At 41.4% G+C, this 14235-nt stretch overlaps 2 protein-coding genes across 4 annotated transcripts in view; both read right to left on the bottom strand.

The window, feature by feature from the left end:
* Positions 1 to 3013: 3013 nt before the first annotated feature.
* Positions 3014 to 14235, bottom strand: part of rasal3 (RAS protein activator like 3) — a 29341-nt gene continuing 18119 nt past the window's right edge. For all 3 annotated transcript variants that reach the window (XM_032524232.1, XM_032524223.1, XM_032524240.1), the window contains 2 exons: positions 9132 to 9133; positions 3014 to 3025 (listed from right to left, as the gene is read on the bottom strand). The gene's annotated coding sequence lies outside the window, so the exon portion shown is untranslated. The remainder of the gene's footprint in view (positions 3026 to 9131; positions 9134 to 14235) is intronic.
* On the bottom strand, positions 5905 to 13174 carry trim25 (tripartite motif containing 25). Its single transcript, XM_032524316.1, has 12 exons — positions 13076 to 13174; positions 12154 to 12769; positions 11601 to 11696; positions 11151 to 11384; positions 10664 to 10832; positions 10193 to 10258; positions 9565 to 9732; positions 8285 to 8329; positions 8088 to 8147; positions 6957 to 7106; positions 6643 to 6693; positions 5905 to 6547 (listed from the first exon to the last, which is right to left on the bottom strand). Exons 2-12 carry the CDS (start codon positions 12748 to 12750, stop codon positions 6015 to 6017), a joined length of 2169 nt encoding a protein of 722 aa, XP_032380207.1. The 5' UTR covers positions 12751 to 12769; positions 13076 to 13174; the 3' UTR covers positions 5905 to 6014.

Here is a 14235-nt window from a genome sequence, read left to right on the forward strand (position 1 = left end):
GTATAACTGCGCATGTTCGTCCAACAACTCGTGACTTTTGGTCGCTTCCTAAAATGTCATGAACAAGTATTTATATTGTAATAAAATACAACAAAAGATTAAACACGAGCAAGATCAATTAAAAATCTAAAATTATGAGTTACTAGTCTATATATTTCAGAATTCCTGATATAAGAGAGGAGAATTACTGGAATTGTTGTCTTTGTATATTATAGTGTGGTCTAGACCGACTCTAAAGTGTTTTGAGGTAACTCGTTATGATTTGATACCAGAAATAAAATTGCGTAGAATTATATTGTTTTAAGCCACATCTGCCACCCAACTATAAATTAGTTTATTCAATACCAATGGTGTTAAGTAATACAATTATTTGCAAACTAAAGACACAAATGTGAAAATGAATAGAAAAGTAAATCACTTGATTCATAAATCATATAATTGTTACCAAAAATAAGTAGTTTCAAAACAAAATAATTAGGTACCCCATGCTAGTAACGGGTTGGACCCCCTTTTGACCTTCAGAACTGCCCAATCTTCGTGGCATAGATTCAACAAGGTGCTGGAAGCATTCCTCAGGGAGTTTGGTCCATATGACATGATGGCATCACACAGTTGCCGCGCAGATTTGTCGGCTGCACATCCATGATGCGAATCCCGTTCCACCACATCCCAAAGATGCTCTATTGGATTGAGATCTGGTGATGGGAGGCCATTTGAGTACAGCGAATCATTGTCATGTTCAAGAAACCAGTCTGTGATGATTCCAGCTTATGACAGGGCGATATCCTGCTGAAAGTAGCCATCAGAAGTTGGTACCTTATGGTCATAAAGGGATGGACATGGTCAGCAACAATACTCAGGTAGGCGTGGCGTTGCAACGATGCTCATGGTACCAAGGGGCCCAAAGAGTGCCAAGAAAATATCCCCACACCATGACACCACCACCCCAGCCTGAACCGTTGACACAAGGCAGGATGGATCCATGCTTTCAGTTGTAGACGCCAAATTCGACCCTACCATCCGACTGTCGCAGCAGAAATCGAGACTCATCAGAACAGGCAACGTTTTTCCAATCTTCTATGTCCAATGTCGATGAGCTTGTGCAAATTGTAGTCTCAGTTCCTGTTTTAGCTGAAAGGAGTGGCACCCGATGTGGTCTCTGCTGCTGTAGCCCATCTGCCTCAAAGTTCGACGTACGTGCGTTCAGAGATGCTCTTTGCCCACCTTGGTTGTAACGGGTGGTTATTTGAGTCACTGTTGCCCTTCTATCAGCTCGAACCAGTCTGGCATTCTCCTCTGACCTCTGGCATCAACAAGGATTCCGCCCACAGAACTGCCGCTCAAGGATGTTTTTTCTTTTTTGGACCATTCTCTGTAAACCATGAGATGGTTGTGCGTGAAATCCCAGTAGATAGCAGTTTCTGAAGTACTCACACCAGCCCTCTGGCACAACAATCATGCCACGTTCAAAGTCACTCAAATCACCTTTCTTCCCATCTGATGCTCGGTTTGAACGCAGGAGATTCTCTTGACCATGTCTCCTGCCTAATGCACTGAGTTGCTGCCATGTGATTGGCTGCTTAGAAATTAAGTGTTAACGAGCAGTTGGACAGGTGTACCTAATAAAGTGGCCGGTGAGTGTATACTGTAAATGCAGTAGCATATTTATAAACAGTGTATATACTGTATACACATACTGACAGACAGAAAATGCAACCTAAACAAGCACTATTGATGTTACAGCCTGCATCGTGTGCCACCGCCACATATTTGCAATAATTAAAAGCCTTTATTTAGAAAGCCCACCATGCTTATTATGAGGCCAATGGCAACTGGTTATTAGACGTGTAATGCCTCTACTTGTGAAGCAGTAAGAACGAGTCAGGAAAAGGATTTATATGTACTTCTAAATGGTCAACAGAATATAGGAAGTGACATTTTGAGTAATAAATATAGTTTGTAAGGTACCCTCCCAGGAGAGAATTAATATCAATGTCATATCTGGGCTTATGGACCCATATCTTAATGAGACACAAAGATCTCGATTATCTTGGACTAATCCATAAACCATTAGTGGCTTCTTTAAAAGAAAAAAACAAAGTGTGTCCGAGAGAGAAAATCATATTTTATTAATAGCATTCATTGGTTCATTTGTGTTACAAACTGATTTTGATGAAACCAAATACAATATAGCAATTATCTTTATAATTGAAGACATTAGATAAATTGGTTCATGTTGTGTACACTGAAAACAACCACCACACATTAGGCATTACACAAAGATTAATTTAAAGTTAACTTCTGACGGCACACAAATTGGATCAAATCCAATGCACTGGGACCCTTGAAAATATTAGATACATAGAATAATTAACTATATTTATATTACTACAATATACTATATTATATTATTTCAGTTGAGGATTAGCAAAAACAAAATGATCTGCAAGCCACTGTGGATGATCTATGACATATTTTAACCAAAACCATAAGCAAAAAAGTCAAATGTTGCATGACCAACTCCTTCATTCTGCTACGCATAGAGACACGCGTTATGTTTTGTAAGCTTGGTAGTAAAACCAGTAAACCAGTGTCAACACAATATTGGTACTCAGACGCTTATTAGGGTATGGGGAAAGCGTGTGTGTCTTAAACCACAATTCTCCATTGTGTCAATATATGGTAAAAACGGCAGATTTCACTATACAGATTCAGACTTTACATGCAGTGATGTTCGGTACCTTCATATTTTGGCATGTTACCTAAAAATAAAAAAGGTCCATATACCTTAATTGCATGACCTGAAATGCCTTAGAGAAATCTTTTAACCCATCCAACTGGTTAACTCCCCACGGAAGTCATCAAGTACGGACCTTAACCAGCATATCAGTTAGGTCACTCCATACAACAGTGATTTCTGAACGCCTTAAAGTGCTCATATTATGCTTTTTTTAAAGCCCAAAGTCCCCCCCAAAAACTCCACAAACAGCTCTACTGTAGCCCCGCCTTTACTTCTGTGACATCACTTTGTAACACAAGTTATAATGCTCGCCTAGCTGCTAGCGTGGCACACCCTCATACTCTGCTTCGGACTGGCTAGTAGTCCTTGCCGTGCGTGTGCGACTCCCAACAAAGACTGAACAGAAGTGTGATCCCTCACTCTGTAGCTAAAACAGAGAGCTCAACACACAGGGTGAAAAGAAGAGCTGCAGCAATGTGCAATACAACAAAAATGTGGTGTTTTTTGAAAGTTGTATCCCTGATATAACCTCTAAATACAATTATGAACCTGAAGCATAATATGACCACTTCAAATGCAGTGAGGTCAGTGCCTTTGTCAAAAAGAACAAAGAGAACCATACTCAGACAGCTAACTCCACTTCACTGTTAATGTACCGTATGTTGTGTAGACCGAGCTCAGACACCCACACGGTTTGTAATTTCACATCTTCAGCACCTGCACGATCGAGTTGCCAGCGTGCTTTGGCAAACTCCTCTTACAAGCCGGGGGTAAACTTTGTATCACACAACAAATAATTCCCCCCTGTGAAACTATACATGTAACTACCTTCCTACCACCTGACAAAAAGCCAACCAACCACTCTGTTGGCTTGTCAGATGTGATAGATGTGACATTATAGCATTGCATTTGGAGCACACCATGCAAACATCACATCCCAGGTTCAACTTTGGCCAAGGACCATTGCTGCATGTCATCCCCACCACCACCAATTATTTCCTGGCTCAAAGTTCACCAATAAAACTGTAAAAATACCATAAATATAACAAAAAGAGAGACTGTCAGAAAGTGATGAAACCGAGTCTATAGGACTTCTCTTCTCATCAGCTGAATCAGTCAAAGAGTTCAGGAAGTAAAGATATAGGGCTGGGTGATATGGACAATTTATTTTCTCATCTTAATGAACAAAGTTCGTCTGTCCCTTTGGTATACACTAATTATGCACATGGAACAGCCAATCAAATCACAGAAACCCTCTATTTCTAGCCAATCTTTAAGTGTTGTTTTGGTTTCAAAAACAAAGATCTAGGGAATATAAGAAATCTTTAAAGTCACCAGAAAAGACTCATATAATGATGTGACTTGAAAATCTCTTAACCTTTTGCCATGGCGCCCAGTCCTATAACCTTAAGACCTGCACTCACAAACAATAAATTTTTCACATGCAGATGTCATATGAAAACACTGTACTGACATATGCTGGAGAGTGATGTTATTAAATCACTTTTTTCCCCAGTCACATTCACAATACAGGAGACACACTTGCATACACACGCTGTACTGTGTAAGTGTACGGTGTGCTGCTCTGTGTGTGTTCTTATGAGCCTAGTAAAGGAGGAAGTAGATCAAATCTCTGAAACTAACACGAGATAACCCAGCTACCATTCCTCCTAGCTTCAGGCCATCAAGGCAACTGGCTGAAGGGGACTCCGTTATATCGTTAACTACTTGCTGTACATGTTAAGCATCTGTTAAGTTTGAGGAAAGAAGTTGCAGATCATTGATGCTGCTCATCTTTTGCCATCAAACAGGATTACATTTTTATTCCTACTGCATACACAATATATAATATAGCTTTTTATCTTGTTTTCAAATAATTAATTATACAGTGTTTGTAACTCATAAGTGCGTTCCAAGCACTGGGGATGCACTTCATAGTAGGGCTGCACAATTAATCGAATTGTGATCGAGCGATTATTTTTTTTAAAGCGTCATTTCATAGAACGCTCCGGGTTTTTTGCAAAGCCCATCTAATGCTCCGTTAACTACTGTCTGATCATGAGCCAGTCAGAGTAGTTCACTGCAGCCCGTGCATCTTAGTTTTCAAGATGTAGACAGTCCCAGAGGACAGAGTAGCGTGAGGAAAACTCAACAGATAGCAGTCTGTAATACGTCGGTCTCAAGGTTTACCAGTTAACGCAACATATTGTACCGTGTTTGTTGTTTTTCAGTGACCAGTGCTAGTCGGTGCTAGTAGCGCTGTACTGTTGCTCCTCTAGGACGCACCCGTGCTAATGTCCTCGCATCCCTGCAATGCTGTTTGTATGGTATGGTTTAATTGCGTTACATGACCCATTTCGTCTGTAAAGCCGTGCTGTGTGGATCTTTCTACGCTCTCTCGTCTACTCTCCGCGCCCGCCACACAGCGGCCCCGTCCACACTTCGACATTTGTCTACAGTTTTAATTTTTTAATTACACAGCTGTATATTGTTAAGTATGAGGGGCAAACCTGTGTTTGTACCGGTGTTGCCGCGGGTAACTCTGCTATCGCGGCCGCTACGGCGAAGAACACAGAAGAAGTTATTGAATGCAGCTAACTTCAGTTGGTAGAGCGTGGAGCACGGTAACAGCGTGGGAGACGGAGCTGCTGGACCTGGGCCAGTGATGTGACCCATGGCCAGAATATCATAGTTAATAAAAATGCAGCGCAGTGAAGATACAGACGTTTAATACACACGACGTGTGTATCGCCATTCAACCCGTGCTGGACCCGTTCATAATGAGTCAGCCGTCTCATAATGATCAGTCGTCTCTCTGTGAGTAGCGTCCATCACACTCCCTCTCGCAGTTATAAATAGCCTATGTGACAATAAAATTTGTTTTGGTTAAAATCAACAAATAATCGTGAGAATAATCGCAATCAAAATTTTGATCAAAATAATCGTGATTATCATTTTGGCCATAATCGTGCAGCCCTACTTCATAGGATCGAAAACACAGAATATATTGCTCTTCCTGTGTTGTAAAGCCAGCTTGTTTTTCTAAATTACAGCTAGCATAGCTAATGAAAACAGCTAGGGACGTACAGTAGCTATGACATGCCAATAACTCTTGACATCCATTTCCCTGTGATGCTTAAAGCTGTCTGTGGACTAAAATTCACTTTTTTAACTAATCTTTGGTATATCCAATATGTTGACGCAATTAGAGAAAAGGCTTGACTGTGTGCATGTGTTTACCCGCCTGCATATGCCATTAAACTGCATATGCTCCTCATGCCTGCAGCTTGCACAAAGAAATGGACGAGCCACTTGAGAAAATCCAGAAAGCTGGATACACAGCTTCAGCAAAGGGGAACACAAAGGAGTGGAAGGGGTATGCCCTGTCGGCCACGTTGTAGAACGTAGCAGTGCCCTCCTCACAATCCAACAGCACGCCTATGCGCTTTGGATTGGGATTGACCAGCACGGTCTCACTGCTGTTGTACCAAGCCGACAGCTTGACGTTGAACCACTCCACGCACCAGGACTGGGCGTTGCGGCCCAGTCGACTGGTGGGACCTTTGCGGTCAATGCTGCTGTAGGCCAAGCCTACGCCAATGAAGTTGCTGCTGCTCAGTCGGACTTCCCAGTAGTGGCGGCCTCTAGAGAAACCCTTGGAGGCGAGCACCTGGGAGCAGACGGCGAAGCGTTCAGGGCAATCGGGGTAGTTTGTGTGCTCGTCTGACACAGAGGCCTTAGTGAAGCCCTCGCTCAGTGCGATGCGTTTGTGGGCCGTCTTTGGATCCAAAGTGAGTATCGTGCCATCTGGTGGGGATATAAAAGACCATTTAAATAACTAAACGTGGTTGCTACTGTACTACTATATGAGGGACAGATACCTGCCGCGCTCAGGCACTTACATTTCAGAAGTTCAGTTCTTTTCTCAGCAGATGTTATGTTTGGGGGAATGTCTGACGTTTCTACAACAGAAGACAAAAAATATAATTGCTATTTGTTAGGCTCAGGGATAACAAATATAAGCTTTAAAAAGGAAACATGTTAAAGTCAGTTTAGGGGGGCTGGAGTACCCTTGCATATGTATGGGTATATATATATATATCTATATATAATATATATAATATATATATTCTCTTGAATCGATTTTTTTTTTTTTTTTTTTTTAAACGCTCTATCGTGACTCTGACAACGTTGGAATGCTATATCGGGGAAGTACTTTTTTTGTCTACCTGGTTGTCTTTGGATTCGGCTGCAGGACTACAGCCTCCGGGTATGTCGTTCCCACCAAACTCCAACAGGTTTTCCATGGAACGGGCTTGATCCTTTTTTCCCATGTTGGCTTCTGTGGCTTGGGGAGGTTTTTGTTCTAAAAATAAATAAAATATATAAGTGTATTTAAGTGTTATGTGACATTAATTAAAACAGAGTTGTTACACCAAACAATGATTATGTAGAAGCAGTGTCACATTACACAAGAGTCTTCCCTCATTAATATAAACAGGGTGGAGAAAACATTTTTTTTTAAAAACACATCCAATTCTTGGCCTCTATCTGCCATCAGCAGCAAACACTTTTTCATTTTTAAATGGTTTTAATACTCATTTTCTGCAGTGTTGATGCACTGGTAGCCGGTGAGCTTTCGGCTCTCTTCTCTCCAACAGCGAGTTGATACACACTCTATTGCAGAGAGCACATAGCCCCGCCTCCTCTCACTCACTCACAGTGCCGTCTTCTCACTGGTTGAATATGATAACTTGCGTGTTTGGTCATGGTTATTCCGCCCTCCCTGATAGTGTTAATTTGGTTTAGTTTGGCAGCATAATGCTGAAGTAAACTTCTAACACAGCTAGCATAAGTTCTACATCTATGTGGCAAATAAGCAGCACTCAGTTAGCTCCATGCTAATACATCATGCGCATTAACGGAAATTAGCATCACAATTGCTATAATAACAAAGTTATCTAACAAATGATCCATTTGACTTCACATGATTAACATAAAACAACACGAGTACTCATGATTACAAGCATGGATTTCCTATGCTCTGTGGTAATCAGGGTACCCCTAGGATTCTCTACGTTAAATGCAATCCTTTTTAGAACCTATTTAATTCCACTTGGGATGAAATTTAGTGCCTTTTTCACAGCCATTTAATGGAAAATCAGTTTGGATTTTAAGCCAAAGTTAAGAGATCAATAGCACCAAAAACTACAGGCTCTAAAATTAGCCTTAAGATGAACCAACACAACATCAAACTTAACATTAGAACCTTCATGAGGGTATGACTTGTTGTTTTAGAATGCATTAGCTTCAGCTAGATGTATATAATAAACACACAGTTCCTTACTTTGAGGTTTCTTCTTTGCGCCTACTTTGGGTTGAAAACCTTGGTCTGTCCATTGCAGCTCTGAGAGATAGGAAAAGGCAAAAGAAAAAGGTATTTTATTTTTAAACTAAATCAATGGCATGCTTTATAAAATGCTTGTCATTTGTTTAGCTATTTATACATATCATAAAGAATATGTGTTGGAGAGATGAACATACCAGTTTCCTGGTTAGGGTTGAAAGGTGTACCTCCTCGATAAGCTCCTGAGAACATGTCAGATAGTGTCATTAGATAAGATTGATTAAACTTGACTGATCCCACACCAGGGAAATTCACAAATTACAGCAGCTTACAAAAATCAAAAAGGGGAAAAAAAGAGTGATAAAAATGAACCAAGATATTAAAAAAAAGATAATCCACGTATGACAATTGGCAACACACACACACAGGGTGTTGCATTGCACTTGAAAGATACAATAAGGGATTTAAATAAGTCATTACAATAGTCTGTTAATCAACATGGCTTTAAACAGTTACCCCAATACCGCACCACAAATTTGAGGAATAGTAGAGTAAAACGTTTTCCATGCTTCTTGTGGTCAGAGCGGTGTGGACGGCGATATTACATAACAATTGCAACCTGGGTGCCTGTGTGCCGAGGGTCTGAGCGCCGAGCCATGCACCTCCAAGACTTTATAACAACACGGACTGGGTCTCAGTAGTCTATGTCGAAGACGTTTCATTTACAGCATAAATCCGGTGCCGCTACAAGTTTCGCATGTCTCTCGCCCTCCTCTTTCTTTGTTGGCATTCTAAACTCCAGCTATGTCGGGAAACGAGTTCCTTCCCAAGGCTATTTTGTGGAAGTCCCGTTGCTCCATATGTTGCTTAGTGCCGCCAAAGCAGATTGCGATTGGTTGAAAAAAATGCCAATAAACCAGAGCCAGTTTTCTTCTTTCCAGGAATGTTGTGTTGTATGCTGTGTGACCCTTGCATTGCCAGACCCTCCTTCGCAGCGCTGTGGAGGAAGGTCTGGCAATGCGAGGGTCTGACTGGCGTCGCAACGGCTGGCCGCTCTGGCTGCTTGGACCGCACCCCTGCGACTCTGCTGACCGCAAGAAGCATGAAACCTGTTAAAGCGTATCACTATTGTTTTGATTTCTTATTGCACCAATCCTACCATGAACCAACTCACCCAAAATTCCAGGAATAAAATCTGTAACAAAATTGGACATGGTTGGCTTCACTATACTTTCTTGATGGATCTTCATCCATTAAGTTTCCCACTTATCAATGTACCTGCTCTTGCATTTTTCAATTGTTACTGATTGTATACGTTTTAGTAGAAAAATGATACAACCACAATGAAAACGGGTGTACTCTTTAGTACACTTTAGCCCTTTGAGATTTCCTTTTGAAATGTAAAGGGAATTATAAATAAAATGTATTATTATTATTATTACTCTGTGTCTGATTATGTGTTGTATATTTTATTTACCTGGCCTTTGTCCTGCCATAAATGGAAAACCCCTGAAAGGGCCAGATGGATACTGGAGTCGATAGTTTTGTTGCCCTCCAGGAGCTGGCTGGAAGAATGGCTGGATGAGGGGACGACCTGGACTGTGGGACCTGGGCGCTCTTTTCTGCTTTGGCGGCTTGGTTACTTCTGAAACAGAGAGGGTAAAATCAGAAGACATTTTGAGTACATTTTTGTGTGTTTTGAATCACATTGTAAAGAGTTGAGTGTTCAAAAATGAAATCAAATTGTTTACAAGCACTTAAATGATATGCCTGACAGATGTATGAAGGTATGAAGGAGAGACAAGGAAGTTTTTTCTCGCCACTGTCGCACTGTTGCTTGCTCTGGAGGAAACTACTAGAACTGTTGGGTCCTTGTAAATTCTGGAGTGTGGTCTATCTGTATAGTGTCTTGAGATAACTCTTGTTATGAATTGATACTATAAATAAAATTGAATTGAAATTGAATTTAATTGAATGTTGTCAAAACCTCAAAACCAGGTTCAGTATGAGCACTTAACGCACATATTGACTAGTAAAAAATCCACACATTTAGATTTTATTATTATGTATGTGTGTATGTATCATACCCGTCCGTTATAACATACCAGATTCCGGCTGAGATCCAGTACTTCCAGAACTCGCGGGTGTCGACCCAGGACCTGCTTTCTCGTCTGTGAATGGGAAGCAAACTGCATTTATATAGCGCTTATAATTTTCTTCTCATCCCATTCACACCATGGTTATAATAGCTGGGTGTCTTGCTCAAGGACTCTTCTACGTGAGAACAGGATCAGGTAGAGAGTCAAACCGCCAACCATGAATTCAGCAAACGACCCGCTAAACCTGCCAAACCACAGATCCCAATCGTTTCAGAAGCCCACCACCCCAAAACACAACATTGATTGAGTTAACATTTGACTCCATCTCCATTATCTCCCACACAACACAAACTCACCAGGCGCAACAATGCCAGTGTTAAGATCTGAAACAAAATTGGACCCAATTGCCTTCATTATAATTTCATAACACATCTCCAAATGTAAAGTCTCCCACTCAGAACGTTCCCGCACAGTTACCTGGTTTAAGTTTCAGCAGTCTGGCGTCGACCGGCTGCTTCAGGAGGTCTGTCAGATGCTCCTTCAGGGCAGCAGAGAAGGCCTGTGCTGCCGTCACTTTCTTGGAGTCCAGGTTGATTCGAGGGGTGTGAGGTTCAAAGTTGACGGCCGAGGGCAGGTTAAACGAAGCCTGTGAGTAGAGGAACAAAATGTTGTTTTCTGGATAGAAAAAGGTTTACTTCGAAACAGTCAAGCTAAAGCTATACTATTTAATATCGTTGATCAAATATGAGTTAATACTGTAATTGAAATATCACTGGAATGATGCAAAAATAATAGTCGTCAGATTGCAGTGTGATGGTTGAAAACCATTATGTCTCTTGTACATAAACAATTCACAGATTTAATTAGGTCAATCCTCAAAGTTTTAACTCGAGTGGTCCTGGTCAGACGGGCGTACACTATACTATACAGATGCTGTTCGGATTGATAATCACAATTGCCTCACCTGTAGGAAGGCCAGAGTTTGGGACTGACTCAGCAGACTGAGGATATCTTCTCTAGCTTTGCTTAAAGTGTCAACGTTTTCGTTGAACTTCTTCGCGAGACCCTTGAGTTTGGTCTGACCACCCTCCAGCTCGCGGTCCACTGCGATCAGAGCATCACGCTCCTCTCGAGCCAACATATCACGAATCTGCTGATACTCAGCTGTCAGAGCAGACTTCCTGTTGGTCGCTGAGTCCTGGGGAGAGGATCATGGGAGGATCCATAAATAGACCAGTAGGTAAGAAGACAGGTAAATACAGGGCTTAGACAAAATAACAGAAATATAAAAACTCAAGTCCTATGGACTGCAGATGAAGATTTTTTTTTTTTCCAAGAGTCTTGTTTCAAGGCACAATGTTTCAAACGAATGCTATGAATTAATATTAACAGTACAGCAAATGACAAGGGTTACCTTTAGCTTGTCCTGCATGTCACCCATTAGCGATGAAACATTCTCATTCTTCTTAATCTTCACGTCCAGCAAACTTAACTTGGCTCTCAGGTCGGACTACAAACAGAGAAACATGTCACATTCAGTTAATTCAGACACACAATTGTTTTGTTTTTTTTAACAAGTGCTCAAAACGACAATGTAACTTGCTCTGCTTTGTAATGTTAACGGTTGTCATTGCAACTACTTTCTATCATAGAAATAGTCCCTATAGAAACTACTCACAGCATGTTCTGTGCTTCTGTAGACAGGTGCATTTTTTCTGTTTTCCTCCTTTAATTTCTTTCGCTCGACATTATGTTATATCAACATCGATATATGAAGCTAGATATTGTCTTAAATTTTGGATATCGTGATATGACACAAGTGTTGTCTTTTCCTGGTTTTTCTCCATATCGCCCAACACACACACACACACACACACACACACACACACACACACACACACACACACACACACACACACACACAAAAACAACACACACACACACACCACACACAAACACACACATACCTCTTTCAGGTTCTTCTGCTCCTCTGGGGAAATGAAGGTGCAGCCTTTGTGGACCTGCTGGAGGCAGAGGCTGCAGATTGGGCGGCCATGTTGGCTGCAGAAGAGCTCCATCAGCTTGTGGTGGTCCGGGCAGATCCGCTCCGACAGGTCGCCCACAGGCTCAATCAGTTGGTGGAGACGAAAGACCGGGTTGTCCCGGTGAGGCCGCAGGTGCTCCTCGCAGTAAGACGCCATGCAGGTGAGGCAGGTCTGGGACGCTTCTGCTTCCATACATGCATCACAACGTATGACATCCTGTTTCGCGGCTTCATCCCTCTCCTCTGACGTTTCTTCCAGGTCGACCTCACTCTTGCTCGTCCTCAAGTTGAAAGTCTCCACAACGGTGCTGAGCACCGTGTTTTTCTTCAGCTCCGGTTTGGTGGCGAAGTGGGTCCGACACTGAGGACAGCTGTACGAGTCCTTCCAGGTGACGAGGAGACATTCCTGACAGAAGTTGTGTCCACAGGGGATGGTCACCGGACAGTCGAAGGGACTCAGACAGATGCTGCAGGTCAGTTCATCCTCCAGACTCATCAGAGAAAACTGACTCTCGGCCATGACGAAACGTCAGATAAGGCTGCGAGGGAAAAACGAAACTTAACTTGTCAAGTGAACGAAAACGAAACTAAGAGAGATACTCAGATACTGTAGATTATTTTCCAAAGTAGCCTAGCCTGCATTTATTTTCAGTCTCGACGGGTTTCCTCTAGTTTGGCGTAGTTTGTTAGCAAAAGTGCTGTGCTGAAGGCAAACATCTTAAAAAGCCTATTCAAGACGATGTTGGAACCTTCAGCTCGACGCCGAGTTCGACATTTTTGCTTACATTGTCATTTTAAAAAACCTAATTAACTTGCTACACGTAAAGAAATATTGCCCACAATACCTTGACTCCTCGGGTGTGTAAATGCAGTACAACTTCTCACACACTCCAACTCGACGTTCAGCTTCCAGTGTGTCGTCCCAGTGTGGGAGTAGTTCAGTAATATACGGTCTATGAGCCGCCGCGGAGGGGCGTTAGTTCATGTAGAGCCGACTTCTTTGATTGGTTCCTAGAGCACAGGTAGCCTATAGGGAATGTCCCTTTTAGTCAATATTTAATAAATGAATACATAAATACATGAACAAATAGATAAATATGCCTTTGAAATACACCATGAAAAAAATAATGAGGCAATAAATACATCAATAATTACATAAATGTAAATATGTTTAAATAAAGTCAAGGCAGCTTTACTGTCAATTTCACATACCATGCAGAGGGATTGAGAGTTCTTCTCACCATCCCACAGTGAAGAAGAAAAATGCGAAAAAAAGATGAGACAAGACATACCACAAAAGTATGTCTTGAGAAGAAAAGAAAAAAGTGCTCAACAGATTTTTTTTTTGTCCTAACACTAAAACAATAAACAACAACAATATCACAAGACAAGATCACAAGACAGAAACACAAGAGCAGAAAGATGGGCAAAGATGCAATACCAGCAACCTATGAGTCTAGAGTTTTTGTGCAAAAAGATGCAGCAACTTCAGAGTTAAGTGTCCAGAGGTTTGTGTGTGTGTGTGTGTGTGTGTGTGTGTGTGTGTGTGTGCGTGCGTGTTGGGGGGGGGGCGCTTCCATATCTCCTCCCAGAGGGCAGGAGGCTGAGATGGCTGTCGTCACACACAATCATGGAAAGTGGAGATAGAGGCGCCGCTGTGCTTTCTTCGCCAATAATGCAGTGATAGATAGATAGATAGATAGATAGATAGATAGATAGATAGATAGATAGATAGATGTTTATTGATCCCAAGAAAAATGGGAAATTACGGTGTTACAGCAGCAAAATCAGTCACAAAGCACAAAATATAAATATAAATGAAATACTAGGAAAACTATACATACATACAATATACATGAAATACTAATATGAATAAAATAAAATAAATATTCGAATATGTACAGGATGGGAAGACAAAAATGTGCAACAGCTTAATAATATGCTAAATGTAAATAAATGTAAATAAACTAATTGTGCAGGTTGCACTTAGTGCAGTAGTGTGGTG

This window comes from Etheostoma spectabile, chromosome 2 (genome assembly GCF_008692095.1).
Source record: "Etheostoma spectabile isolate EspeVRDwgs_2016 chromosome 2, UIUC_Espe_1.0, whole genome shotgun sequence".
NCBI classification, from domain to species: Eukaryota; Metazoa; Chordata; class Actinopteri; order Perciformes; family Percidae; genus Etheostoma; species Etheostoma spectabile.